Source organism: Lygodium microphyllum, chromosome 8 (genome assembly GCF_053477565.2).
Source record: "Lygodium microphyllum isolate KBCC chromosome 8, Lygodium_microphyllum_v1.1.10, whole genome shotgun sequence".
NCBI classification, from domain to species: domain Eukaryota; kingdom Viridiplantae; phylum Streptophyta; class Polypodiopsida; order Schizaeales; family Lygodiaceae; genus Lygodium; species Lygodium microphyllum.
In genome coordinates this window covers 1,547,260-1,574,004 of record NC_141142.1, presented here as the reverse complement: position 1 = coordinate 1,574,004, position 26,745 = coordinate 1,547,260, and the positions used below count along the sequence as shown (strand labels likewise).

At 38.3% G+C, this 26,745-nt stretch overlaps 1 protein-coding gene across 1 annotated transcript in view; it reads left to right on the top strand.

Annotated features, from left to right (window-relative positions):
* The window catches only part of LOC148031890 (F-box/LRR-repeat protein 12-like), a 57,008-nt gene extending 50,997 nt beyond the window's left edge, over nucleotides 1-6,011 (top strand). The window contains exon 2 of the mRNA XM_087682462.1: nucleotides 5,587-6,011. Coding sequence (XP_087538588.1) covers nucleotides 5,587-5,699 — 113 coding nt within the window. The 3' untranslated portion in view covers nucleotides 5,700-6,011. The remainder of the gene's footprint in view (nucleotides 1-5,586) is intronic.
* Nucleotides 6,012-26,745: the final 20,734 nt, after the last annotated feature.

Below are 26,745 nucleotides of genomic sequence, written 5' to 3'. Positions count from 1 at the left end.
ACCTCAAGAAAGTATCACAACTTTATGAAGCAACCTGATTTAAGTCCATCCACTTGTAGAACCTAATCGTTAGGGTTACAACCAACCACTTTTCACCCAACATAGCCAACAATTTTTGTTTCTAAAACAAGGCATTTTATCCTATTGTAAACTATGTAAAAGTAATTAGCCCCACCAAGACAATCAAACATACTTCAAAAGAGTTTTTAAAACTCAGGCTCAATCCCCTAGAAACTTTTAATCAAGTTCTTTGGTCTTGACTCACTGTGGAGTTGACTCAGCTTGGGGTCTAATCAATTTGCACCTAGAAATGGGTCTTTCAACCCTCTCATATTGGGTACATCATGATTCAAACCTTGATCATTGGATTTGTCATGGGAAACTGTACCCCTCAAGAGTGCCTAGTGTGTTGTAAGGAGCCCAAGGCGATGTCATGTTGGCCTTTTAGTTGCTTGACCTTTAGCCATTATCTTAAGTAAAATTTATGATTTCTTCATCTCTTATGGGTGGCATGAGTAGTTAGCCTAGGGTGGCATGACTATTGTAAACGAGTCTCTTCTTCTTGCTAGGCCATTCAAGCATGATATGAGCTTATTAGACTTCTTAGAAATCCAAGTATAGAAAGTGTATTATAGCACTTACTTTGATCGATGAGGGAGTGGCCAATGCCTTGTGGGGATGATGTCTCTATGCCTAATTGGACACTTGCATATAACCTCCTTAGGCAACCATAATAACCCTTACTTTAAGGTTGGCGTGCCAGGATGAGATGATGACAAGGTGTTGAGGACAATGGGTGAGTTTACCGATGGGCTGCTTTCTTTTCTTGTTTCACTTCTACTCTTCTTTCACTTCTTATATTTTCTCTCTTTCTCTCTTCTTCCTTGGATCTCCTTCACTTCTTTGCTTTCTCTTCTCTCTTCTTCATATTGTTCTTCTCTTCCCCCCCCCCCCCCAAATGCCTCTCCTTCCTCTCTTTTGTTTCTTCCCTCTTCCTTCTCCTCCTCCCTTGTTTCTTCTCTTTCTTCTCACCCCCCTTTCCCTTCCTCTTCTCTTCTTTCCTATCTAGCCCACCCTTTTCTCCCTTCTTTCCTTCATATTCCTTATCATCCTTGCTTCCTTTTCCTCTCTCTCCTCTTAACCTCTTCATTCTCTTTCCTCACTTCATCCTCATCTCTTTTCTAGCATGAGGAGGTGGACAATGATGAGGATGATCATGAATGAAAGAGGGGTAGGGAATAGGGGTCCTTAAATAGCTCTTTAGGGTAGGGAAGGTCAAATTTGCATTTGGATTTTTGTGTTTTGGGGGGGGGGGGGGGGGCAAGGGCGAGGGAGGAGAGGAGAGGGGGAAAATTACTTTTTGATTGTATGGTGGCTTCATTTTCCCTATCACACTTCATCTCTCGCCCACTCTCTCACTTCTTCCCCATTGTCTCCTACTTCCAACTTGCCTCCTCTATTAGAGTTTTTGGTTGCCTTTTCTTCATTTTTAAATAAAAATCTATTTAATTGGTGAAATATTAAAGGAGGTTCACATGGGAAAGATGAAAAGAAGTAAAGCAATTGTTCTTGTGGGATGAAGGGGGAAAAATAGCTTTCATACGGGAGAGGTATATACATTTTCCATTGACCAATGAGGTGATAAAGAGGGGGGTCAAATGGAGAAGGGGAAAACAAGTTCAAAACCAAAATGCCTATCATGCCTTAACACCTCAATGCACCACTTCATAACCTTCAAATCCAAATCCTTGAATAACTTTTACCACTTTATTTTCGATCAATCATAGGTTTTGCTTCCTTGTTTGGGATTGTTTCCAATTTCCCTTCCTTTGACACTCGCCTAGAGGCCAAGGGTGTTGACCTTTAGTATTTGACCAACCTCCAATCCTATGTGACCCTAGTTGGGTGGGCTCCTTAGAGTAACTCAAACCTAGACACTTAGGGAATTCTTGATTCTACCATGAAGAGAGATCTGCCATCCTAACTAGCTCTACATGTGAACCTAATCTATTATTAGCTTGGGCCAATCCCATGGGATTAGGGCTCCTTAGAGCGCTTAGACTTAGCCACTTAGGGAATTCTCTATTCTACCATGAAGAGAGATGTGCCATCCTAGCTAGCTCTACTTGCGGATCTAATCTATTATCAATCCCATGGCTATCTAATCCCATGGAACATTGTACCCTTAGGGCCTATGGGGGTATTCGCATAAGATGATTGATTCCGCATTTGATTCATAGAGTGTGATCGAGGGGTATGAGATTCCTTGACCAATAGGCACAACCACAATCCCATTCTTCCAAAATGAAGCCAATAAAAGTTCTAGAGGTGTTTAACCCTGAATTCATTAGTATCGCTACACTCTTGGAAAGCTATCCAACTTATTGGGTCTACCCATCCTTAGGGTGCAACTGTTAAGGTCATATCCACTCAATTTCCACTCATTGCACCTAGTGAAATAGTTTTAGTTTTCTAAACAGTGCATGCTACCAAAGTGCGAAACATACAAAATTAACTTTCTTAATTAGCTTGTTACATATATTATTACACATTCTTTAGGCACAACACATGACAATCAAACATCCATTTTAAAGCAACATTTTTTGCTTAGGTTCATTTCTTTATTTATAAACTCTTGATCTCCTAACTCATCACATCCTTGACTCATATTGAATTCGAACTCACCTTAGAGTCTAATCTATTGATATTTAGAATTGAGCTTTCCAATGTTCACACACTGGGCACATCATGGTTTGGATCCCTATCATGGAATTGCCAGGAAGAACTATTTTCCTCATAAGCCCCTTATTTGCAATAATATACCTAGTGCGATCTCATTTCATTGCTTGATCTTCAATCATTGTTTGGAGTGACTTTAATGATTTCTTTGCCTTCCATGGGTGTCATGATCACTTGGCTTGGGATGGCCCAAATGCCATAAATCACTCTCTTCTTGTTGCTTAGCTAAACCTAATATCACATACTAAACATATCCACAATCAAGCCTTTCACTAGATAGATAACAACTTAATAAAATCTAGGTTATTGTGCTTGATGAGGAAGTGCCTAATAACTTGTGGCTTGTGGGGTTGATGTCCGTATGCCTCATCATACCCTTGCAAATAACCCCCTTAAGTAATTGTAATTGACCTTACCTACAAGGTTGGCTTGCCAATATGAAATGCAGATAGTATGATATTGAAGGTAAGGGGTGAGCCTTCTAATGGGCTGATTTCTCCTCTTCTCTCCTCTCACTTTTACTCTTCTTCTTTGTCACTTCTTCCCATATTCCCTCTCTTCCCTATTCTTCCCTCCATGTTCACTTCTTCCCTCACTTTCCCTCTTCTCCTTCTCTTTTTCCCACTCACTCACTCACTCTCTCTCTCTTGGGATATGCCTTAAATGTAGATTGGGATAATTTCTAACATGCTCCTTGTCAGGAATAAAGGGCCACTGTGCCTTTTATATGTGCTCGAGTGTGAACAAACCCTTAGCACTTGTACTTTACATATATTTATCACAAAAACCTAAAAGTGGTACAACTCATTTTTGTACCCACACATCATGCATCTCACACTCTTTACTCTTTGTTGCTACTCATTCTTTCTCTTTCTCTCTCTTAGCCATTATCATTGTTGACCATCGCATCTCCACTACACACCTATCACTTTAAACTGGTATCAGAGCAGACGGTTATCATGAAGCTGCTTCCCAAAGTCCATTCAAGCTGTTCAAGTTGTTGCCTTCAGTTTTGACCAGGCATAAGTCATCAAGGGCAGTTTGCAAATCACACATTGTGCAGGCGCATGTCACGTTGACCATGTACAAGTGGTAGGTTGAAATTAGGAGTAGGTCACAATCACAATAGTTCTAAGTCAACGTAGTTGAGGCATAGATTCAACGATACCTTGACGATAGTTCCCAAGTGCAGGTTGCACACAACATCCTGGAAGTCAACTTTTTTTAAAAAGCAAAAAGATTCACGTTTTTTTTCAAAGGTTTACCCTTGGTAAATGTTGACGGACTGTCATGTGCATGTAAGCACAATTTGACAAATTTGAGAGATTGACAAATTTGAGACATTGGGCATGCATTTACTCCTGCGAATTGGGGCTTTTGGCATATATTCGAAGATTTTGGTTGGTTGAGTAAAATTTGTGAAATTTGCACACTTTTGGGTGTTAAAAACTGGGGCTTTTCATGTATTTGGAAAAATCACATTGGAACATATACAATTTCCTAAAATTTTGACACATTGGACCTTGTACAATTTGGGGATTTTGTAAAATGTGTGAAATTTGGTATTGGTGTGTGCTTGCAATGTAATTCCTATGCAAATTGACCACATTGGACCCTGGATAAATTTGGGGCTTTTGCAAAATTTGTGAATTTTTGGCAAAATTGGATTGTGGAATCCACTCGGGAGTTATGTTTGACGCAATTTGAGCATTTTGAGCAAATATATTTTGGGGCTTTGGACCATGTGAGTCAAATTTATGCCCGTGGATGTTTTTAGAGAAAAAATTGTAGCTAAAATTTGGGGATTTTTCATGCAGTTGATGTATTAGCATGTGACATAGTTGCAATTACTTGTGCTGTGTTGTAGCACACATTTTATGACTCTGAAAATTGAATTGTAGATTTGAATTTTTTACAATTACTTGTTTTTTCATTGTTGGTTGCTACTTGCTTTGTACCTTGGTCCACACAACTTTGCTATATGGTAGAAGTAGTGCTATAATGTCTTGGTGCAAAAGAAATGGGTGAAGCCTATAAAGATAAAATGAATAAAACTAGCAACCATGGATCAAGATGATTGGGATGAGTTAGATGAGCTTGCATGCTCCACCATAGAGTTTTCAGTGTGAGACACTTTGCTCTTTAACATAGAGAAATTGAAATCTTCTTATGATATGTGGCAAAGACTCGAGGAGTTATATGCTTAGAAAAGTCCAACAAAGCAAGGTTTAATGGATCTTCATATGAAGGAAGGTATAACCATGTCAGTACATTTAAATGAGTTTAACTCTATTTTCAGCTAGTTGATTGCTTTGGAATTCCACATTGATGAGAAGTTCAAGGCAATATTTTTGCTATGCACTTTGCTTGAAAGTTGAGATACTTTTAGGACATCAATGAGTAACTCCAATGCTACACTGTTATACTTAGATGTGGAGAGATATTTACTCATAATGAAAGAGCTAAACATGCAAAATAGTTCAACAAACAAGTCTTCCAATGCATTGCATATAGTAGAGGCAGAATCCTAGCTAAAGGACGATTTTAAAAACAAAGCACATATCAAGTCTTGTAGAAAAAATGTAGAGTGCCATCATTGTGGCAAGAAAGGGCATTTCAAGTGAGATTACTTTAAGTGGAAGAAAGAAAAGGGCAAGGGAAAAAGCATTGATGATAGCAAAGATGAGAAAAAGGACAACCAACATGCAAAGAAGAGCAATGTGAAGATAGAGGAAGTCAATGTAGTTAGTCATGAGAGTAATAGTGGTAGTGATGTACTCTTTACTTCTTCTTTTAGTGCATAGTTTGATTGTAGATTCTAATGATGACATGCACTTCTTGATTCAGGTGCTTCATTCAATGTGATACCACACTATGAGTGGTTTTTTGACTATAGTGGTGGTAGACATGGTGTTATCCACTTGGGGGACAACTATGCATGTGACATTGCAGGGATTTGAAGTGTGAAGTTAGCATTTTAGCATGGTTCAATGCTCACCTTGCTTAATGTAAGGCATGTATCCTAGCTCAAGAAGAGCTTAATAAGCATAGGGCAACTAGATGATGAAGGCTATCACGCCACTTCTGGAGGTGGCGAATGGAAGATATGTAAGGGATCTAGGATTGTTGCTAAAGGCTCAAAGAGTGACACTATGTATCCATTACATGTATCTAGTGTGCATGATCATGTTGTTGCCATAATTGAGCAGCCAAGTGTGTTTTTGTGGCATAGTCGGTTGAGACACATGAGTCAAATTGGAATGAAAGTGCTTTTTTATTTGGGTTATTTGCTGTGTTTCAGGTATGCTAATTTTGATCATTGCATTTTTGGTAAGCATGCTCAAACATCACATAATAAGTCTCTTTCATTAAAATCTTCACCCTTAGAGTTTGTACATTGAGATGTATGTGAGATACTAGGGTTGTCTCTAGGAAGAAAGAAACATTTTATCACACTTTTTTTGATGATGTCACATGCAAAGTATGGGTTTATTCAATTTGTTGTAAAGATGAGGCATTAGATAAGTTAAAAAAATTTATAGCACTTGTTGAAAATATGACAAGTAAGACATTAAATTGTCTTTACTCTGATAATGGTGGAGAATATGTGTCAAAAGCCTTTTAGACATTTTGTGACAGCAAAGGAATAAAGAGGGAACTCATTGCCCCTTATAATCCACCCCAAAACGGTGTTGTAGAGTGTACAAATAGGATTATTCAAGAGAAGGTCCGTACCATGCTATACATTACCTCATGGATTTTGGGCATAGGCTGTTATGATAGCCATACACGATGAATTGGTCATCAAATACGTCTTTGGGAGGGAGAGTCCCTGAAGAAGTGTGCTTCGGCAAGGCATCTTTGTATGCACACTTGAGCGTGCTTGACTGCGAGGCTTTTGTGCATATATGTAAATAAAAATGTAAAAATTAGAGTCAAAGTTTTGTAAATACATTTTCCTAGGATATGGTGACGAGGGTGAAATGGGTTATAAATTATGGAATCCTAAGAAAATGAAAATTGTACTAGCAATGATGTTATCTTTCGGGAAGGTCACATGCATAAATAAGCTAAAAAGACTAAGGAAGTCAAAAGGGTTGTGTTCCGAGAAGAGATATTTGTAGGACATCAAAGAGTGCCTACTATATAACAATAAATACCTATTGTAAATGACCCTATAAATGCAAGGAATGATGCTAAAATTGACCAACAAGAATTTGCCCATGATATATCACAATTTTAGCTAGAAAATGTGCCATTAGAATAGCCGAAACAAGCAAGACAACATGCTGAACCGTTTGAACATCAAGCTGTTAATGTAGATTTGCAAGTTGAACAACTAGTAAACACTGATCATTGGGTTTGTAGGTCAACCAAAAATACAAAACAACCACATAGATTTGTTCATGGTGCAAATTATGTTGTGGATTATGTCATGTTGACAAATTGCGGTGAGCCATCATGCTTCAAGGAAGCAATGGAAAGAGAGGACATCAAGAAATGGCATAAAGTATGCTATCAGAGATGAAATCTCTAAAAAATAATGGTACTTGGGAGTTGATGCATTTGTGCAAGGGTTAAAACATCTTACCATGCAAATGGTTTTACAAGTTGAAGGTCACTTTTGGTTCCTTGCCAAAGTACAAAGTATGACTTGTTGCAAAGGGGTACAAGTAGGAACATGGGATTGATTTTGACGAGATCTTCTCTCCTATAGTCAAGATGACTACTTTGTGAACCATATTGGGCTTGATTGCATGTGAGGATGTGGAACTCCTACAAATGGATGTATAGACTGCTTTCTTATATGGTGATTTGCATGAGGACATATATGCGCAACAACCAAAAGGTTTTGTGGCCAAGGGGACATTCATGCAATCACAAGGATTCAAAAGGAGTCGTGTGGAATTTGGATCATTACTTATATACCAAAAAGGTAGTAGATGGTAGCCTTATTGTGTTGGTTTTGTACGTGGATGACATGCTGATTGGTGGTAGGGATGTTCATGCTTTGGACACATTGAAGCAGCATAACCTACATAGTAGCTTTGACATGAAAGATCTTGGCAAGGTCAATCACATTCTTGGCATGCATATACTCAGGGATAGATCAACAGATCTTCTTTATCTATCACAAAAGGAGTATGTATCCAAGATTTTGCAATGTTTCAATATGGAGGGGGAGAAAGCAATTGGTATACCATTGCTTTCATATATGAAGCTTAGTGCAAAGGACAACCCTACATCTAATGATGAAAAGGCTGAAATGGCCAAGATTCCATATGCTTCAGCTATGGGTAGCGTGATGTATGCTATGGTTTCTATACATCCTAAAATAACATTTACAGTGGGAGTGGTTAGTAGGTATATGTCACATCCTAGTAGAAAGCATCGGGAAGCAGTGAAAGGTATCACAATATATCTTAAGGGCACAAAGGACGTGCATCTGCTTTGGAAAGTAGAAGGCATCTATTGTTGGCTTTCCGGATGTAGACTATGTTGGTCATGCTAATTATAAGAAGTCTACTTCAGGGTATGTATTCACCTTCACATGGAGAGCAATTTCTTGGATTTCCAGGTTATAGAAGTGTGTTGAATTATCTACTATAGAGTTAGAGCATGTGGCCATTGAGACATGCAAGGAGGCTTTATGGCTTTTACGTTAGGTGGGAGAGCTTGGCATTACTGAGACCTTTGTCCTCCATTGTGATAGTTAGAGTGCTATCATGGTAGCATGGAACCCTGCCTTTCACACAAAGACAAAGCACAGAACCCTGCCTATCATGGTAGCACGGAACCCTTCCTTTCACACAAAGACAAAGCACATATAGGTGAAGTATTACTTTATCAGGGATGTACTTGACAGTAAGAGCATTGAGCTTTACATACATATGATAACCTTGCAGTTCTTCTCACGAAGGGTGTTTTAGTAGAGCGGGTTTGCTCATTGCCAATAGATGATGGGAGTTGGATAGTATATGTATTTTAGCTTTGTACATACTTGGACTTAGTCGATTCTTTTCTTCAACCTTAAGGCACGCTGCATTTAGGTGGGAGGTTGTTGGGAATAAAGGGCCACTGTGCCTTTTATACCTGCTCAGGTGTGAACATACCCTTAGCACTTGTACTTTACATATATCTATCACAAAGACCTAAAAGAGGTACAACTCATTTTCATACCCATACATCGTGCATCTCACACTCTATACTCTCTATTGCTGTTCACTCTTTCTCTGTCTTTGTCTCAACCATTACCATTGTTGACCATTGTATCTCCACTACGTACTCGTCACTTCACCCCCTTCTTCTTCTTCTTCTTCTTCTTCTTCTTCTTCTTCTTCTTCTCTCTCTCTCTCTCTCTCTCTCTCTCCCCAAATTTTCTCCTCCCTTTTTCCTCCTCTTCCTTTTGTCCTCCATCTCTCTTCCTCATTTATTTCTCTTCTCTCCACTTTTCCCTCTTCCTTGTTCTCCCCCTCTTCTTCCCCTTCCATTCTTCACTCCCCTTCTCTTCCCTCCTTCTCTCTCTTATGAATTATCAATCATGTTAATGGATTATAATCGATCATCATATCTACAAAATTCTTGCAATTTGACTTGAAATGATTGCACACATGATGCTCTTTGACTTGAAGTTATTGAATTCTAATTCATGGATCGAGGTGACTTAAAATGATGAGAAAATACATACATGTTTGCATTGTTCCCCCATGGCTATGTGAAATCTATGCCATAGAAACCATTCTTACCTCTTTGCATAATTGCATTAGGTCCTTGTAGGTACACCACATTAAACCCTTTAATATCGAGGAGATAGATACTAAAAGCTTGCTTCAATGACTCTTTTAGGAAGACCACGATAATCTAGAAGTGAGCTAGCAACTCCCTAATCATTCTTATGGCGCTCAAAGAAAGCTAGCACACCAAAATGAAATATTGATCTATTCTCATCAATATGAGCAATACAAAATTATTAACCATGTAACTATATAGCAAAGAGCTTGCAAAAATTCCCATCACAACCCTACAAAAAATCTTCTTTCTCCCTACTTATGTCAATACCATTGACCTCTTTCAGTGTCAGTTTATTATCCAATCATTCCTAGTCACATGTTGGAGGGATAGTAAACTCTAGATGTATCTATCATGTACTGTTAGGGGCGTAAATCCCTAGGCCTTGAATTCCATCAATGACCTTAGTCTCTTACTTTCATATAAGGATATAATGATTTGAGATCAGCCTATGTGATTGTGTCTTTAAATGTCATAGGACAGGGATACCTGTATTTTAGGCATTGATTCTGGTATGCAAGTAGTTGTGTTTTCTTGGAAAAGAGTTGCATGATTTCAATATACAAAGAGATTCAGAACCAGGTCTTCATGGTCGCTGCAGACTATTCTCAACATTTTTTTTCATGCTCTTTTAAGTATTTGAATCTCTGTTTATGTATTTTGGAACCATAAATGATTTTCGGTTATGGGAGTTGAAGTTTATGCAGAGAATACATCTATATTTGTGTTCTTTATTCGGGTGCCATGGCATGTTTATGTATTCTTTGCTACCTTTTGCAAATGCTCTAAACACTTTGATGATCCCTGCCAGTTTCAGGGAATTAATCTCTTGATTTAAGCATAGAGCTGGAATTAATATATGGGAAATTCGGTGGCAAGATCAGGCGACAGGACTGCTGATGGCATTGGCGATCTATCAGGTGCCTCCTGGCCTATGGACATCATTTATGTTAGACAATTATCCTTATTTAGCAATCCCATTCTTACTAGGAGCAGATCACGAGAATTAAGGGAAGCATTGGCACAACCATAGTAACAAGAAGGTTTTCATAATGATGCAGAGGTAGTTGCAACATTAAGCATGCCAGATGAGGAACATGTTGTACTTGGATGTGGGTCCCTTTGGGGGTACAACAACTATTTTTAATTCTCCTGTTGGTTATGAAGAGTCTTTTCCAACTCATTCAACTCCTTCAATCTCACCTAATGTTTTAGAAGATGAGGAACCATTACTGCCACCTAAAGATCAGGAAACTCCTCCTAAGCAGGCACTGGAGAGGTTGCGGCATATAGTGGTTGGGAGATCAATTTTACTGAGAAGTACATCATTTCAAGTTAAGAAGTCTTTAAAATTTAATCCATTACCACCATTGCGGAGGCCTCATAAGCTGAACATAATGAATCCCAATTAGCTTGTCAACCCAAAGGTCAGAGCTTCTAAGTTTTCACGAAAGAAAAAAGAAGACCCTGATTGTCATGTAGCCCAGTTTGAAACTAGGTGGATAGCAAGTGGGTTTAACTAGATATATGATGATCAAGTTAAGAAGCAGCAGTTTGCAGCCACATTTGAAGGAAAAGCTATGGACTAGTTTAGCAGTTATGGAATGAGAGCATTTAATATATATGATGCACTAAAAATTGCATTTTTAAGAAGGTTTAGGAAGGATAAAACTCCTGGAGATATTTTGAGGAAGATTAAGAAGATTAAGCAAGAGAGTATGTTGGTTGAGGATTATTCTTAGAAGTTTAAAAATCTTCTTAACATGTTGAATGCTGCTAATGTACCATCCATAGAAATGAAGATTACTTACTTTATCAAAGGTCTTAGAAGTAAGGTGAGGAACCCTATAGTCAATTTGGAACTTGGTCAGAAATGATACTTTGGATACTATGATTAGAGCTGCTATGAGAGTAGAAAAGAGGTTGGGTACTTCTAGGTCAAAGTCTTGAAAAGATGATGATTCTTTAGATATAGACTCACATTCAGAACCAGATTCGGATTCAAGAGCAGAGAGTGATATGGGAGAAGAGGAAAGAGATTTTAGTTTGGATTCAAAAGATGATTTCAATGATTCAAAGGATGAAGATGATTCAAAGAAGAAGAAGAAGTGTAAGAAAAAGAAGAAAAAATAAATCTCTTTCAGTCAAAAGCAAAGGTAAGAAAACAAAATATAAAATTAAAGCAAAGGTTGTGGAAAGTAAAGTAGACAAGAAGATTAAATAGAAGCTACAAGATTTGGATCTTTCTGATATTAAGAAGAAAGACAAGTATTGTGATATTTGCCAGAGTAATGGCCATGAGACTCGAAATTGCTAGTATAATCCTAATGTCAGGATAGCATAGTGGGTTCCAATGATGGAACCTAGGCCTAGACCTATGAAGCCAGCTGCAGTTAATCAGATTATGTCTGATATAGTGCCTCAGAGACCTTTCAGGGGACCCAGAAGAATGCATGCAAGAAAACCTTGGGGAAAATTTCAGGCACAACAACAACCTACACAAATGGAAGCATGCCATTATTGTAGTGGTCAAGGGAATTTTATTGGACCCAATTGTGAACTTTGGGCAAGGCATAGGACTGAGAGAGGAATGCCAATACCAAGGCCACACAATGATGGAAGACCTACAAGAGCATCTCATCTACAACAACCACCTACCTTGGTCACAACAGTCCTCGTAGAGCTTCCTAACCAACAAGAGCAAAGGCAGCCTTTGGAAAATTCAAATGTTGATGGCTATGAGGAAAGGTATCCTAAAACAGTCCGTCCCCAAAGGGTCAGAAAATGTGTCAAGGATATCAAATGTTGTAAGTTAGCATTTGGAATGTGATTGTTGTAATTGCATTCAAGTGGAAGAATGTCCTGATGAAGCATTGGTACTAGCAGTCACTAAGAGTCAAGCATGCCCAAAGTTGGATTGGCAGGAACAAGAGAAGACAAGGAAAAAAGCCATAAGGCAAGTTAAAAAGTTTTAGAAGCTTGCTAAAAAGTCTCAATTGAAGCAATTGGATGATAGTAGAGGTTTTGGAATGTAGTTCCTTGAACTGCAAGAGCAATCTCCTGAACTGCAGGAGCAGTTCCCTAAACTATAGGACCAGTCTCATGAACTACAGAAGCAGTGCCCTGAATATCAGGAGCAATTTTCTAAAATCTTAGTTTTTGAAAAGTCATAGCAAGGTGGCTCTGAGGAGTTATTTCATGCTTTAGCAAAGTGTTCTTTGGACTTAACCTTAGAACAAATCTTGGATTTAATTCTTGGTTTTAAGGAAAAGCTATTATTGAAGCTCAAATAGAAACTTTTGCAAGCAAATCCTTCTATAGTCCCAGTTATTGAGATTGATGTTGATGGTATTATTGAAGGATATCAAGAGTTTCCTCTAGTGGAAGGGGAATGCAGGTTTGGAACAACAAATTCTTGATTTTGCAATCTCAAGTTTGTTAGACAACAATCTATTACTGTTTGTGAAGAGCAGAATCAACTTGATGTTTAGAAGAGGCTAGGAAACTAGTCAGGGAAAAGTGATTCAGGACCCAGGAAGTAGTTCTCCTGAAAATAAATGCAACATTGGATCTGATAATCAGCAATTGAAACATGATCAGCAAAAAGATGATCTTGATATACAGGAAGAGGAAGGGCAGAAAGCTATTCTTCAAGCTGAACAGAGGTACTAATATACCATGAGAAGATCTGCAAGGGTAGTTGAAGATGAGGTGTAGGAAGTTAATTTAAATGAACAAGGGGAAGGAAAACCTATCAAAATGCGCATTTATGTAGATGAGGTATTCAAATTGAACCTTATCAAATTATGTCAAGAATTTCATGATATTTTTGATTGGGATTATACAGACATGAAAGGGTTTGACCCAGTAGTGTGTCAGCATAGAATCAACTTGAAAAAGTATGCAAAACCAATTATTCAAAAGTGGTATCGAATGAATCCTAATTATGCTAAGCATGTTAAGGAGGAAATTGATAAGTTGTTGAGAGTTGGATTTATTAAACTAGTTAATGAGGTGACTTGGTTGTCCTCCATTGTTGTTGTACCTAAGAAGAATGGCAAGATTAGAGTTTGCATGGATTATAGGAAGTTGAATGTAGCTACAGTTTACTAATCCCTTTCCATTACCTTTTACTAATTCCTTGCTTGATGATGTAGCACGACATGAAATGTATAGTTTTTTGGATGGATTTTCAGGTTATATTAGATTAGAATGCATCTTGATGATATGGATAAATCTGCTTTTATTACTGAATGGGGAGCTTATGTCGATACAATGATGAATTTTGTCTTGGAGAACGGTCCTCTAGAATTTCAAGGAGCAGCTTATAAAACTTTTGAGCCTTATTTGACAACTTTTATGAGGGTCTTTATTGATCATATTTGTGTGTTTGGCCTAAAAAGTCATCATTTGAAGCATCTTTGGCAATGTTTTGAAAGATGTAGAAAATTTGGTATGTCTTTGAATCCTTTTAAATCTATTTTTGCTGCAAAGGGGGGAGTACTTCTAGGACATATTCTTTCTGAAGAAGGTATGGTCACAGATCCAAGGAAAATTACTATGATTCAGAAAGCAAAAGCTCCAACTAATGTGCAGGAAGTTATGAGATTTGTGGGCCAAGTGAAATGGCACAATAGATATTTGAAATATTTGTCTCATATTTGTTTCCCTCTTACTACATTGACCAAGAAGGGCATGCAATTTGTGTGGAGGTTTTGATCAGGACAAGGCTTTTAATGTTCTAGTGCGTATGTAGGATAAAGTATCAGGCTGGTTTAGATCAATTTACTATGCTAGTAGGAGATTGAGCATAGCTGAATGGAATTACTCAGTTACGGAAAGAGAAGCACTTGGTGTGGTTTTTGTTAGGGAGCCAAGTGATTTTCCATGTGGATCATCAGGCATTGTTGTTCTTGATTAACAAACCTCACTTAATTGGAAGGTTAGCTAGATGGATATTGCTGTTACAAGAATTTGATTTTAAGATTATGCATACTCCTGGCAAAGAGCATGTAGTGGCTGATTATTTGAGTAGACTGGATAATGATGATCTTGAAGTTGGGGTTCCTGATCAACTCCCAGTTGTTGAATTGTATGAAGTACAGGTTCTTAATCCTGATTCATATTATGATCAGTTGTTGCATTTCTTGATGGAAGGAGTTATGCTTGCACACCTTAATGTCGATCAAGGAAGAAGATTGGCATTAAAAAGTCGTTCATTTCAAGTTATTATGAATGTTTTGTATAAAAGAGAAGTGGATAATGTTCTAAGAAGACATGTTCTTGAATATGAGCAGCCAATAGTTCTGTATGAAGCTCATTCTAGATTGTCAAGTGGTCTTTTTTTAGGAGAAATAACATGTAGGAAAATATTACAGGCAGGTCTGTGGTGGCCTACTATGTTAAAGGATGCTCATCAATATGCTAAATAATGTTTGCAATGTTTGAAAGAAGGTCAGGCTCTTGAGAGAGATAGAATGCAAGATCATCTTGTCTTACCACTTGAGCCTTTTCAAAAGTGGGGAATCAATTTTGTGGGGCCGATTAAGCCAGTAGCTAAGAGAACCAGTAACAGATATATTTTGATTTGTACCGATTACTGTACTAAATGGGTGGAAAATCAAGCATTGAAGGACAATAAAGCAGTTAGTGTGGCCATATTTTTGTATTCTAACATTATGACCAGGTTTGGTTGTCCTATTGAGTTGATAAGTGATTGGGGGAAAACATTTTTTAAATCAAGCTATTAGGGAACTGACTATCAGGCACATGATTTTGCATAAGAAGTCTACTCCTTATCATCCTTAGGCTAATGGTCAAGTTGAAAGTTCAAATAAGATTTTACTGTGCATTTTGAACAAGATTGTTGAGGATAACATGGATGATTGGGATGCAAAACTTGATTCAACATTGTGGGCTTTTAGGACATCATACAATGTTTCAATAGGGCTTACACCTTTTAGGCTTGTTTATGGTTTGGAAGTTGTAGTACCTATGGAGTTTGTGGTACCAAGTCTAAGGATTACAGTAACACATAAGTTGGATCCCCAGGAATCAATGAACTACAGATTAGGACAACTCTTGAAGTTAGAGGAGGATAGGGTTCTTGCTGCTTATATTTCAAGAATTACCCAACAACGGAGACAAGCTTGGGTAAACAGGCATATCAAAAAGAAAATATTTTAGGAAGGTGATTGGGTGGTGATGTATAATTCTTGACTCGGTAAGTTTCTGAGTAAATTAAAACTCCATTATGCAGGTCCATTTGTGATATTTAAGGATGTCGGGCATGGCACATTTTTGCTCAAAGATTTGCAAGGCAACGTGCTCAATCAATGGATTCAGACTTAAAAGATTGATTCAACCATATTATGCATAGGTTAATTTAATCTTATCATGGTTTGTTAACTCAAGTGTGACATGTAGTGATTGGGTGGAGTGGTCTAAGGTGTATCATACTAAAATGTCAATTGGCATGAAAAGGCTCAAACTTATAGAGGACTTGGACTTCAATTTCGAGATGGAGATGAAGAGTTCTTCTTTTTTTTCCTCTTCTTTCTCTCCATCTTTGTCTGTGTGTCGACCTGCATTGCCAACTATGACACATACTTGGTGTACATCCACCAAAGCATTGTCCAGGAAGAAAAGAGATCATGTGGAGGATGATGATGACACTAAGTATGATCTGCACGAGGAGGAGCGCTCAGAGTAGTTGGAAGCGACATCAACATCGAGGTCTTCACCTAATGTACTTGCTTCAAGTGCTGCATCTACACCATTTGTAGATTCTACTTTGGCACTAACACTGAGGTCTTCACCTAAGGTACTTGCTTCGAGTGCTGCATCTACACCGTTTGTAGATTCTACTTTGGCACTGGATGTGGAGCATGCATCTACCAAGGCATGGCTAGAAAGAATTGGGTTGTATCAGTTTGCATGCCTTCCTTGGGATTCATGGACTACCAATATACATGCTTCGGTGCAACTGGATATCCTGCGACAATCCCATGGTAAAATTGCAAGTCACCATGAGCTTACAATGGTTGCTGTAAGCCATGTTTTTGCATTACCAATGAATGTAAATCCCACATTGTGGAGATGCTTTGATGAGAAAATGCATGAAGCATTCGGAGATGTCACGGGTCCATGCAAGGTGTATGTTATGAAACATATTGATGCTGATCGTAGAATGCATCTTCGGTGGTTTATGGAGAAGTGCTATTTATTAATATTGACTCCATAGCTCAGGAGACTTATGGCTTAATTTATTATGTTGAGAATGTGGATATGCCGAATTGGGCTAGGGTTTTGTATGACAGGTTAATGATAGAGATCAAAGTGCTGAATACTAAAAAGGTTTTTCATAAATCCCAAATGGGTTGTTTCTTGGCAGCCCTATATGAGTATGCTTTTAAGCAATATGTTGGTTTGACTATGGAGTCCCTATTGACTTGGACACCTGATTCTATATCTCGAGATGTAGGGCATGTTAATGATGTCACAATGGATACTAGTAATAGGAAAGATAGTGCTGATACTTTTGATCTTTTTGGTGGCGATGAAGAGAGATTAGCTCTTTATAAAGATTTGTTGCAGGCAGGTTATTAGAAGTCTTATGCAGGAGAGGTTGTTATGGATTTTGTGAAGGATCATGGGAAGTCAATGTATGATGAGAAGATGAAGCATTTGGATGCAAGGGTCACAGGGGATGTATTGAAATCTACAGGGAAAAAGAAGGAAAAGATAGGTATAATTTGACTGAGGGCTAAAAGAAATATGGATGAGTAGCCAAAATAGGTGTCAACTGATGCTTCTGATAATGTTAAAATGGCTTTACATGGAGACTTTGAGTCTGTGCATGTACCTTCTACTCCTTCAGTCTCGGGTGGCATGGATACTAATGTTTCTTAGGTTACGAGTATGTCTAATGTCATAAGGATGATGCAGAAAATCATGGTTTATGTGGGACAGCATGACTGAGATCTTTCACGTATTGTAGCACAGGTTTGAAGTGTCCAGCATCGAATGCCAAGAGGATGAGGGTTGAGGATTTGGATCGGCAATTAAAGCAGAAAGTAGTAGATTATGATGCTCTGTTTGCTAAACATCATGAGTAGGTGTTAGTATTGCAGTAACAGATAGAGCATAACAAAATTTTAGTCAATGTCTTTGAAAGATGGACCAAAGAATTGAAATCTTAGTGTTTGGATAGTACGCAGAATTTCATGGATATGTATGCATAGTTACAAGTTGATCATAAACTTTTACAGGATAGGTTTGCTCCTTTGAAAATGGTGGAGTAGCAGATTCTTCAAAATTTGAATGTGGATGTAGATGGGGCAGTACTGCTTAAATCAGAGTATGAAGAACTTCATGATGCTTTGATTTTGGAAGTAAAATAGTCATGGCAAAGGGTTTCTCAAACTTTGGATGCATTGATTTCTCAACCATATGCCATGTTTAAGGACGTGTTTATGGTAAAGCAGCCGATTGAGGTCCATAACGATGCACGATTACATGAGAAGGTGTCTATGCTTGAAGACAAATGTCATGATTTGGAATGTAGGTTGCAGGAGGCTTTGGAAGCAAAAAGTCATAGTGAGGATTATATTGCTATTTTGTTGCAGGAGAAGCATTTTTATGCCGGTGACATCAATGATGTGGTGCAGGAGGTTATGCATGAAGTGCATGAGGAGTTCCAAGAGATGAGAGGAGGTGTACCACTGGACATGATGGTCCATCTTCTGGAATGCACATGTCCTCCTACAGGGATATCATTGTTTATGTCATGATTACTTTCTAGTTGCTCATAGTGTTATGCTATTACTTCTTTTTTGAGTTTGTACTTCATTCATCTTTTGATTGGCTTTAAAACTACTTATGCAATTGCATAAGAGGATTATGAGTGTCTCAGAGGAGCTCTACTCATGATAGCTCAGTGTGGCTTGTCTATTGGTGCAAGGCTTATGGCAGGGTATAAGTATGTTCTTTATGTCATTCAGACTCTTACTCTATGCTTGTGGGTTCGGGTCATGCCTATGCCAATCATCCACTGGGTTGTGCCAGGTGTTAGGGGCATAAATCTCTAGGCCTTGAATTCCATTAATGACCTTAGTCTCTTACTTTCATGTAAGGATATAATGGTTTGAGATTAGCCTATGTGATTGTGTCTTTAAATGTCATAGGATAGGATACCTGTATTTCAGGCGCGCTGATTCTGATACACAGGTAGTCGTATTTTCTTGGAAAAGAGTCACATGATTTCAATATACAAAGAGATTCAACGCCAGGTCTTCATGATCGCTACAGGCTATTCTCAACATTTTTTGTCATGCTCTTTAAGTATTTGAATCTCTATTTATGTATTCTGGAACCATAAATGATTTTCGGTTATGGGAGTTGAAGTTTATGTAGAGAGAATACGTCTATGTTTGCGTTCTTTATTCGGATGCCATGGCATGTTTATGTATTCTTTGCTGCCTTTTGCAAATGCTCTAAACATGCACTATGATTGGCTACATGCCATTGCCTTCACGGTTCTAAAAGATTCTCTCTTTCTTTGTCACATTCATTGCACCACTTTTGTATCACTTCCACATTCAATAGATGACAGGACATGATCTTATTGTGCATTACTTTTGAAATTTTCACTTCTTTGTCGTGAGGCACTTTAGACATGTTGGCATTCATGAGACCAAGGTATTTAGTGATATACATAAAATAATCTTACACAAGCCACCCCTTTGTCATGTGACATTTAGAGAGAGATCTTTGTTGAAAAAAATATTTAATGTTCTCATGAAGTAAAACATCCACATTGTGTCATGGTGCCAACAAGCTCAACTTCATCAACCAAAGGACAAAAGATGCATTTGTTTGTTCAAAAACTTAGTAGAAAAACGTTCTTCTATTAATCATACACACTCAATAGCATCCATTTTTACTATTTTTAGTGAAAAATCCATATCATTAGTTGACCCAACTTATATATACATTGGTTCACACCATCCAACAATGACTTACAATCAATTACTACAGGAAGGTAGTATGAAATACAACACATTATCCCAATTACGTGATTTCAAGATGGTCAATTTGTTATTCCCATATGAATGATCCCTTTAAGCAGTCCATAACACCTTAAGGGGTGAAGGATGTCATTGTGTAGTTTATGTATTACTTCTCTCTTTTTGATAACATCCACAGAGTTCGCAAAATAAACCCATGGGGTTTGTACTTTTTATGTATTGCGTCTCTCTTTTTAATAAACCTATGGATCTTGCAAATGAAAACCATTCTCATTTGCCCAATACTCTTGCAAAATGTCACACACATTTTCTTGTCAAGTTTCCCAATTAAGTGATCCCAAATTGTGCAAACATACTTGGATCTTGAAGATGCTAGATAAGAAGACCATCCAGTGTAAGTCAATTTATGCAACATAGATAAAGCTTTCATACCTGTGGGAGACTTATATCCATAATATCTCCATGCATCTAGTCAATCACCTTGTGTCATGTGAATGGACCTTGGTCCCATACCATACATATGATCAAGATGATTGTGTAGAAGATATTTAATATGCGCTTCATACACTACCTTGTTCAACTACAAACTATAACAATGCTTGCGATTGTGAACTCCATGAAGGGCATGTGTTGTAACCATCAAGTTGCAATGACACACCTTTGCTTAAGTTTGGATAACCATTCATTGTCTATATATGGATTGCATCTACACCCCACAATGGTTCCAAATATAGATTTATGTCTTTGATCTTGTGATTCCTTGGAATCAACAAAGAAAGTGTAGGATGTTGTAGTTCACTAATGAAACATGCCACATTGACCATTTTGTGGATCAAATGCCAAAAAGGTTCACAATATCCATTAGAAGACTAAGCCACACATTTCCAAGCTCTAATATAAAGTCTAGATTATCTTGATGTCTTTTTACATGGTTAAGCATTGGGGACCTTGTATCTTTCCATAATTGGTCTTCCATTTGTATGTTGTGGTATGAGGCTAGTGATGGACTTACATCTAAACATACATCACATTAGACCACAATCTCAAACTCTTGATTTAGGTTGAGAAGCTTTAGAATGGGATCAATCACTGAACTTCATTTGAGTCTATCAAAAGTAGATTGCTCGATTGGAATCCATAATATGTAGGTTTACTTCTTTAACAAGTCTATGAGAGGTGTGATGATTAGTTTTTATCAAAGCACATTCCTTGATAAAAACTCCGTATCAAACAATCAATCCTTAAAAATTATGCACTTTTGTCACCATCATTGTGCATGGCCATTCTTGTACATCCTTAATCTTGGCAAGATCTACAATACTTCCTTCTCCTAACATTTTAAATCCAAAATATTCAATCTATCTTTTAAAGAACACATACTTTTTCTTATCATAAAGCTTATGCGCCCTCATTGTTTCTAAAACAATGCAGAGTTATGGCTCATATTCCTCAACTTTCTTGGAATAGCTCAAAATATTATCAAAGAAAACGAGAACAAAATCATTAGGATAAGGCCAAAAGATTTCTTGTATTAATCTATTGAAGGTTGTAGGATCATTGGTTGGTCCAAAAGACATAACAATAAACTCATAGTATCCATACCTTGTATTAAATTTGGGATGTCTTTTTCTTTTATCCTTATTTGATAGTATCCAAACCCTCAAGTTGATCTTTGAAAAATATCATTTTCTCCTTGAAATCAATGAAGTAACTCATCAATCCCAGGGGTTGGATACTTGTTCTTCTTGACTCTAACCTAATTTAGTATTATGTGATAGTCAATGCAAAGATGAAGAGTTCCACCTTTCTTTTTCCAAAATAGGACCAAGGCTCCCCATGGTGAATTTCTTGATCAAACATATCCCTGATCCAATAATTGCTCTAGTTCTTCTTTCAACTCAATAGCTTTAGGGATGGACATTTAGGATAGTCTTAAGAAGCCCCTAGAAGTAGCTTAATTTCATGGTCAACTTCTCTTAGAGGTGAAAGTTTATATAGCTATTCTAGAAAAAGGTCAACATACTCCCTCATACATGAAGGTTCCTCTTTTGATTTGTTATCTTAACTAATTTTATTGAGTTTGACTAAGTATACATGCAATCCTTTTCATAGCCCTTGCACTATTTACGAAGCTTTAACCAACTAAATCTTTGATTTTCCAGCTTTTCCTTGAGTTGTCACTTGATTTCCTTCTAGGTTTCAGAATGAGACCTAACCTCTTCCATAATGGTTGTGAGCATCATTGGGGGATTAGCCAATCAATTCTTGTCAAGATTTCATAACCACCCAAGTTCATGACACATAACCTTACGCTCGTGTGCTCATTGCCTAGATCAAAACTCTACATTCCTAGTTTATTGTGATGACACAACTTCCTTTCCATTTGCTAATTCTACCAAGAGTTTAGATACTGGTGCAACCTTTATAATACTAGCTTTTGTACACATTTCAGAGAAGTAAAGAAATGAGTACTTTTGCAATCTATCAAAATTTTGAAGACTTTACCTTGATGGTTTGCCAATGTCTCAATCACTGAGAACTAGCAATTTGGTCCTTCTTATTAACAGTGGCATGAATCATCCCTCTTTTCCATTTTTTGCTTCCATTGAGGGCTCTTCTTCTTCCTTTTCCCCTATGATGATCACTACAGTAACTCTTTCTCTTCCTCTTTCTTCTTTATTTTGGCCATGAAATTATCCTTATTGCGAGGAGGCTAGTTTAATTTGGGACATTGTCTTTTATAGTGGCTCAATTCATATAGCGGTGGAAATACATTTGAGAACCATTGTTTTGATTTAATGGGACCAAGATGCTGGTTGTATTAACATTAGCCTTGTTCTTTACATCAAATTGTCCTTGTGCTCTTTTTATGAAGACACGGGTCCTTTATTGGGTGACCCTCGACCCCAATATCTTGCATTTCTTGATTCTAGATGTGCATCCCTTCTAATTGAGTATCCAAGGGAGGATTTAAGTCTTGAAAAAAAATTAGTCACCTATTGAGTAATATGCATAGGTGGAGCATACTTCTTAAGAGTCACAAATGAGGAGTAGTATGCTTCCATGCTAAACCCTAACTGGCAAAGTTTGAAAAACTCGTTCATCTTCCAAGCACAGTAAGAAGGTGGAAGATATCTTCCATACATAGCTTCCTTTATGAGACCCCATATAGCAACTATCTTTGAGACTCTAATGTCTCTACACCACTGCTTCCACCAAAGATGTGCTTTCCTTATTAGTTTTAAATTAGCTTGCTTGGTTATGTCAAGGAGAGGGACTGGGAGAGAGAAAGAAGAGAGAGAAGACTGCAGAGAAGAAGAAGAAGAAGAAGAGCAGAAGAGAGAGAAAGACAATTATGAGGAGAGAGAAAGACTAGAAATGGAGAGAGAAAGACAGGAAGAGAGAGAGAGAAGACATGGAAGCTTGGAGAGCAAGGTGAAGGAGAAAGAAGACTTGTATTAATTATCTGATGATGAAAAATTAAGTCTCTCTCCCCTTATATACCAGCCCAGTGTAGCTAGTATTTCCCCGTTATTAAGTCCCCCTCTCTTACATTCCATCCCCACCCGAAGGTTTTTGCCCTCAAAAGGGCACGTGTGGTAACTGGGAGGGCCCGATCAGAGTACTACTCTATTGCATTATTACAAGGGTATACTGATGAATGAAGAGGTATTATTGTGTATGATAGGTCGTGGGGTATGTACAATACATGGGCCTTATTGGGGAGTTATAAACATGAGTTTTGACCCAAATATCTAGAGTGAATGCGGGTTTAGACAATGGACATCAAGCTGTTTACTACAGAACCCTGCTGTAGTGAATCTATCATAACTTTCTGTGGAAGGCTCCAAACAGGGTGTGCTATATATCAAAACGGAGCTCTCGAGAAGTACTTTCAAACCATGTATGGTGTGCATTGGTGTCCATAGTACAGAATAAAATCTGCTTTAAAATAGAGTGATGTCTGCAGTCAATCTGGGAGAAAACAGGGCCATAGTTAGCTAGATTTCAACCAATTCTGCTTCTAAAAGATATAGGAACTCATCCAAAACTGAAACTGGCCTCCAAGAAGCTTCCTCAAGTGGTAAACCTTGCCACTTAATCAAGTATTCCATGATCGAGCAAGAGCGCGGCCTCTTTTCCCTTTGTCCTATGACTTTTTCAGGTATGTATTGAATGATGCCTTCTTCATCTATTGGTGGGAGTTCCTCAACATAGTCCACTGCTAAGCCAATGAAGGGCTTCAACTGACTCACATGGAAGGCATTATGGATCTTCGTAGATGGGGGTAATACCAATCGATATGCCAAGTCTCCCACTCTCTTGATAATCTGGTATGGTCCATAGAACTTGTGTGCCAACTTATTGATGGACCCATCTTTAAGGGAGGCATATCTAGACTTAGGCACTTTCAAGAGCACCAAATCCCCTTCTTGGAACTCCACATCCTGTCTTTTGTTATCAGCATAAAGCTTCATTTGATCTTGAGCTCTCTTCAAGTTAGCTTTACACTGTTGAAGTAAGGCCTACATTCTATCCAATTCTTCCTTGCTTTGTGGATTTATTTTATCATTGAAGATTACCACAGGAAGGGGAACCTTGTAGCCATAGAAGGCCTCAAAAGGTGAAACTCCAATGCTAGCATGTGTGGAGTTATTATAGGCAAACTTAGCCAAATGCAACCATGAGTCCCAACCATGTTGCACATCATGACAGAAATGCCTCAAGTAAGTTTCTAGCCATTCGTTAACCCTTTCTATCTGACCATCTGTCTGTGGATGGTAAGCAGTGGAAGGGGCTAATTGAGTGCCCATAGAGCTAAAAACTGCCCACCAAAAGTTACTCATAAACTTAGCATCTTGGTCATGCATAATGACCTGTAATAAGCCAGGTAATTTGAAAACATATTCCATGAATTGGCTGGCTACTTGAGAAGCATTATACTGAGTCTTTGTGGGAATGAAATGGGCTGCCTTTGTGAGTCTGTCCACAACTACATAGATGCTATCCCAACCTTTCTTGGTCACCAATAGGCTGGTAATGAAGTCCATAGTGATGTGTGTCCACTTGCCTTCAGGCATAGGCAATGGCTGAAGTAAACCAACTGGTTTTAGGGTGATGTCCTTGTTTTGCTAACAAGGCATGCAGCCCAAGACAAAGTCTTTCACATCTCTCCAAAGGCCCTTCCAGTAAAAGCTTTTAGCAATTTTGTCATAGGTCTTAAAGACTCCCAAATGACTAGCTATAGGGGTTGAATACATCTCCTGCATGATTTTCTACTTGAATGGGGAAGCATGAGGGATGGCAATTCGGCCATTATGCCATAAAAGCCCATTTTTCAGCTGATACGAAGAGTTTTCCACACATTGTCCTTGTTGTAATTTCTGAAATACATTGCTGAAATCAGTGTCTAACATGTAAGCCTCCTGAAGCTCATGTATTCAATCACTGTGTAGCTCCATGATAGCAGAGACTTTACATGCCCACATCCTAGACAGGGAATCAGCCACTACATTGTCCTTCCCACGAGTGTGGATAATGTCAAAATCATAGTTCTATAAGGTGGCTACCCATCTCCTCTGCTTCGGAGTCAGATTTGACTGAAACAAGAAGTACTTGAGTACTCTATGGTCGCTTTTCACTCTAAACCAGCTGCCATACAAATAATGATGCCATTTCTTGATGGCATGAAGGATGGCCAGCATTTCCTAATCATAGACATTCATAACCCTCTCATTTTCAGCCAGCTTTCGGCTCTCAAAAGCTATGACCCCATGTTCTTGCAACAAGACTGCACCAATTCCTCTCCCACTGGCATCACACTGAATGGTGAATTCCCTAGAAAAATCAAGGCATACTAAGATAGGGGCTGAAGTAAGCAAATCTTTCAGCTGATTAAAGCTTCTATCTGCCAATGGATCCCAGAAAAATGCTTCTTTCTTCAGCCTATTAGTGAGAGGGGCTGCAATAGTGGCATAGTACCGAATGAATCTGCGGTAAAATGAGAAGAGACCCAAGAATCCTCTCAAAGAGGTAGTATTTGCAGGTGTGGGCCAATCTCTGACACATTGCACTTTCTTTGGGTCAGCTCTAATGCCTGCCTCACTGACAATGTGTCCCAAGTACTCAACCTCAGTCTGCATGAACAAACACTTTGTCTCCTTAGCAAAGAGTCTATGATGTCTAAGTATATCAAATACCTACCTCATGTGCATAAGGTGAGCTTCCTTTGAGAGACTATAAATGAGGATGTCATCGAAAAATACCAATACAAATTTGAATAAGTAAGGCTGAAGTATTTTGTTCATGAGGCTCTGAAACATGGCTAGTGCATTAGTCAAGCCAAAGGGCATGACCAAGAAGTGATAGAGCCCACAATCAGCCCTAAATGCAATCTTTATCTCATCCCCTTCACGCATGTGTATCTGATGGTAGTCGGATCTCAAATCAATCTTTGTGAAATACTTAGCTCCCTTCAACTCATCTAATAGGTCATTCACCCTAGGAATAGGGTATCTATTCTTGGTAGTGATCTTATTCAGATCTCTGTAATCTATGCACATCCTGAAAGTGCCATCTTTCTTTTTGACTAGCAAGACAGGTGATGCAAAAAGGAGATGAGCTAGGCTCAATGAATCCCATATCTACTAAATCCTTGACCTGGTTAGCCACTTCTTCTCTTTCACATTTGGACAACCTGTAAGGGGGTTTATTGACCGTCTTGGAGTAGGGCTTCAAATCAATGGGATGATCAACCGCTCTCTTGGGAGGTAATGCTATAGGTAACTGAAACAAGTCACCATACTCCACAAGTAGAGCCTTAAGGGCTGAATTATCATGTATTTTTGGGGACTGATCTACATTTTCCTTGTTTAATTGCAGCACAAAAATCTGGGAGCATTTCTTGAACTCTTTCTTGAGTTGTTTGGCTGTAATAAGCTGAAATTCACTACTATTTTTAATTCCATGCGTGTGAACAAGCTGCCCGACCCTGAAAAACTGCATGTACAGCAATGAAAAATCCATGGAAATGGTACCCAAAGTTTTCAGCCAATCGCAACCCAACACAATGTCTATCAGCCCCATGTTGAGTGCAATCAAATCCACTTTCTGCTCATAATTTTCAGCAAGGTTAATAGGTACATCTGGGCATATATAAGTACTAATTTCCTCGGTCCCATTGGCCACT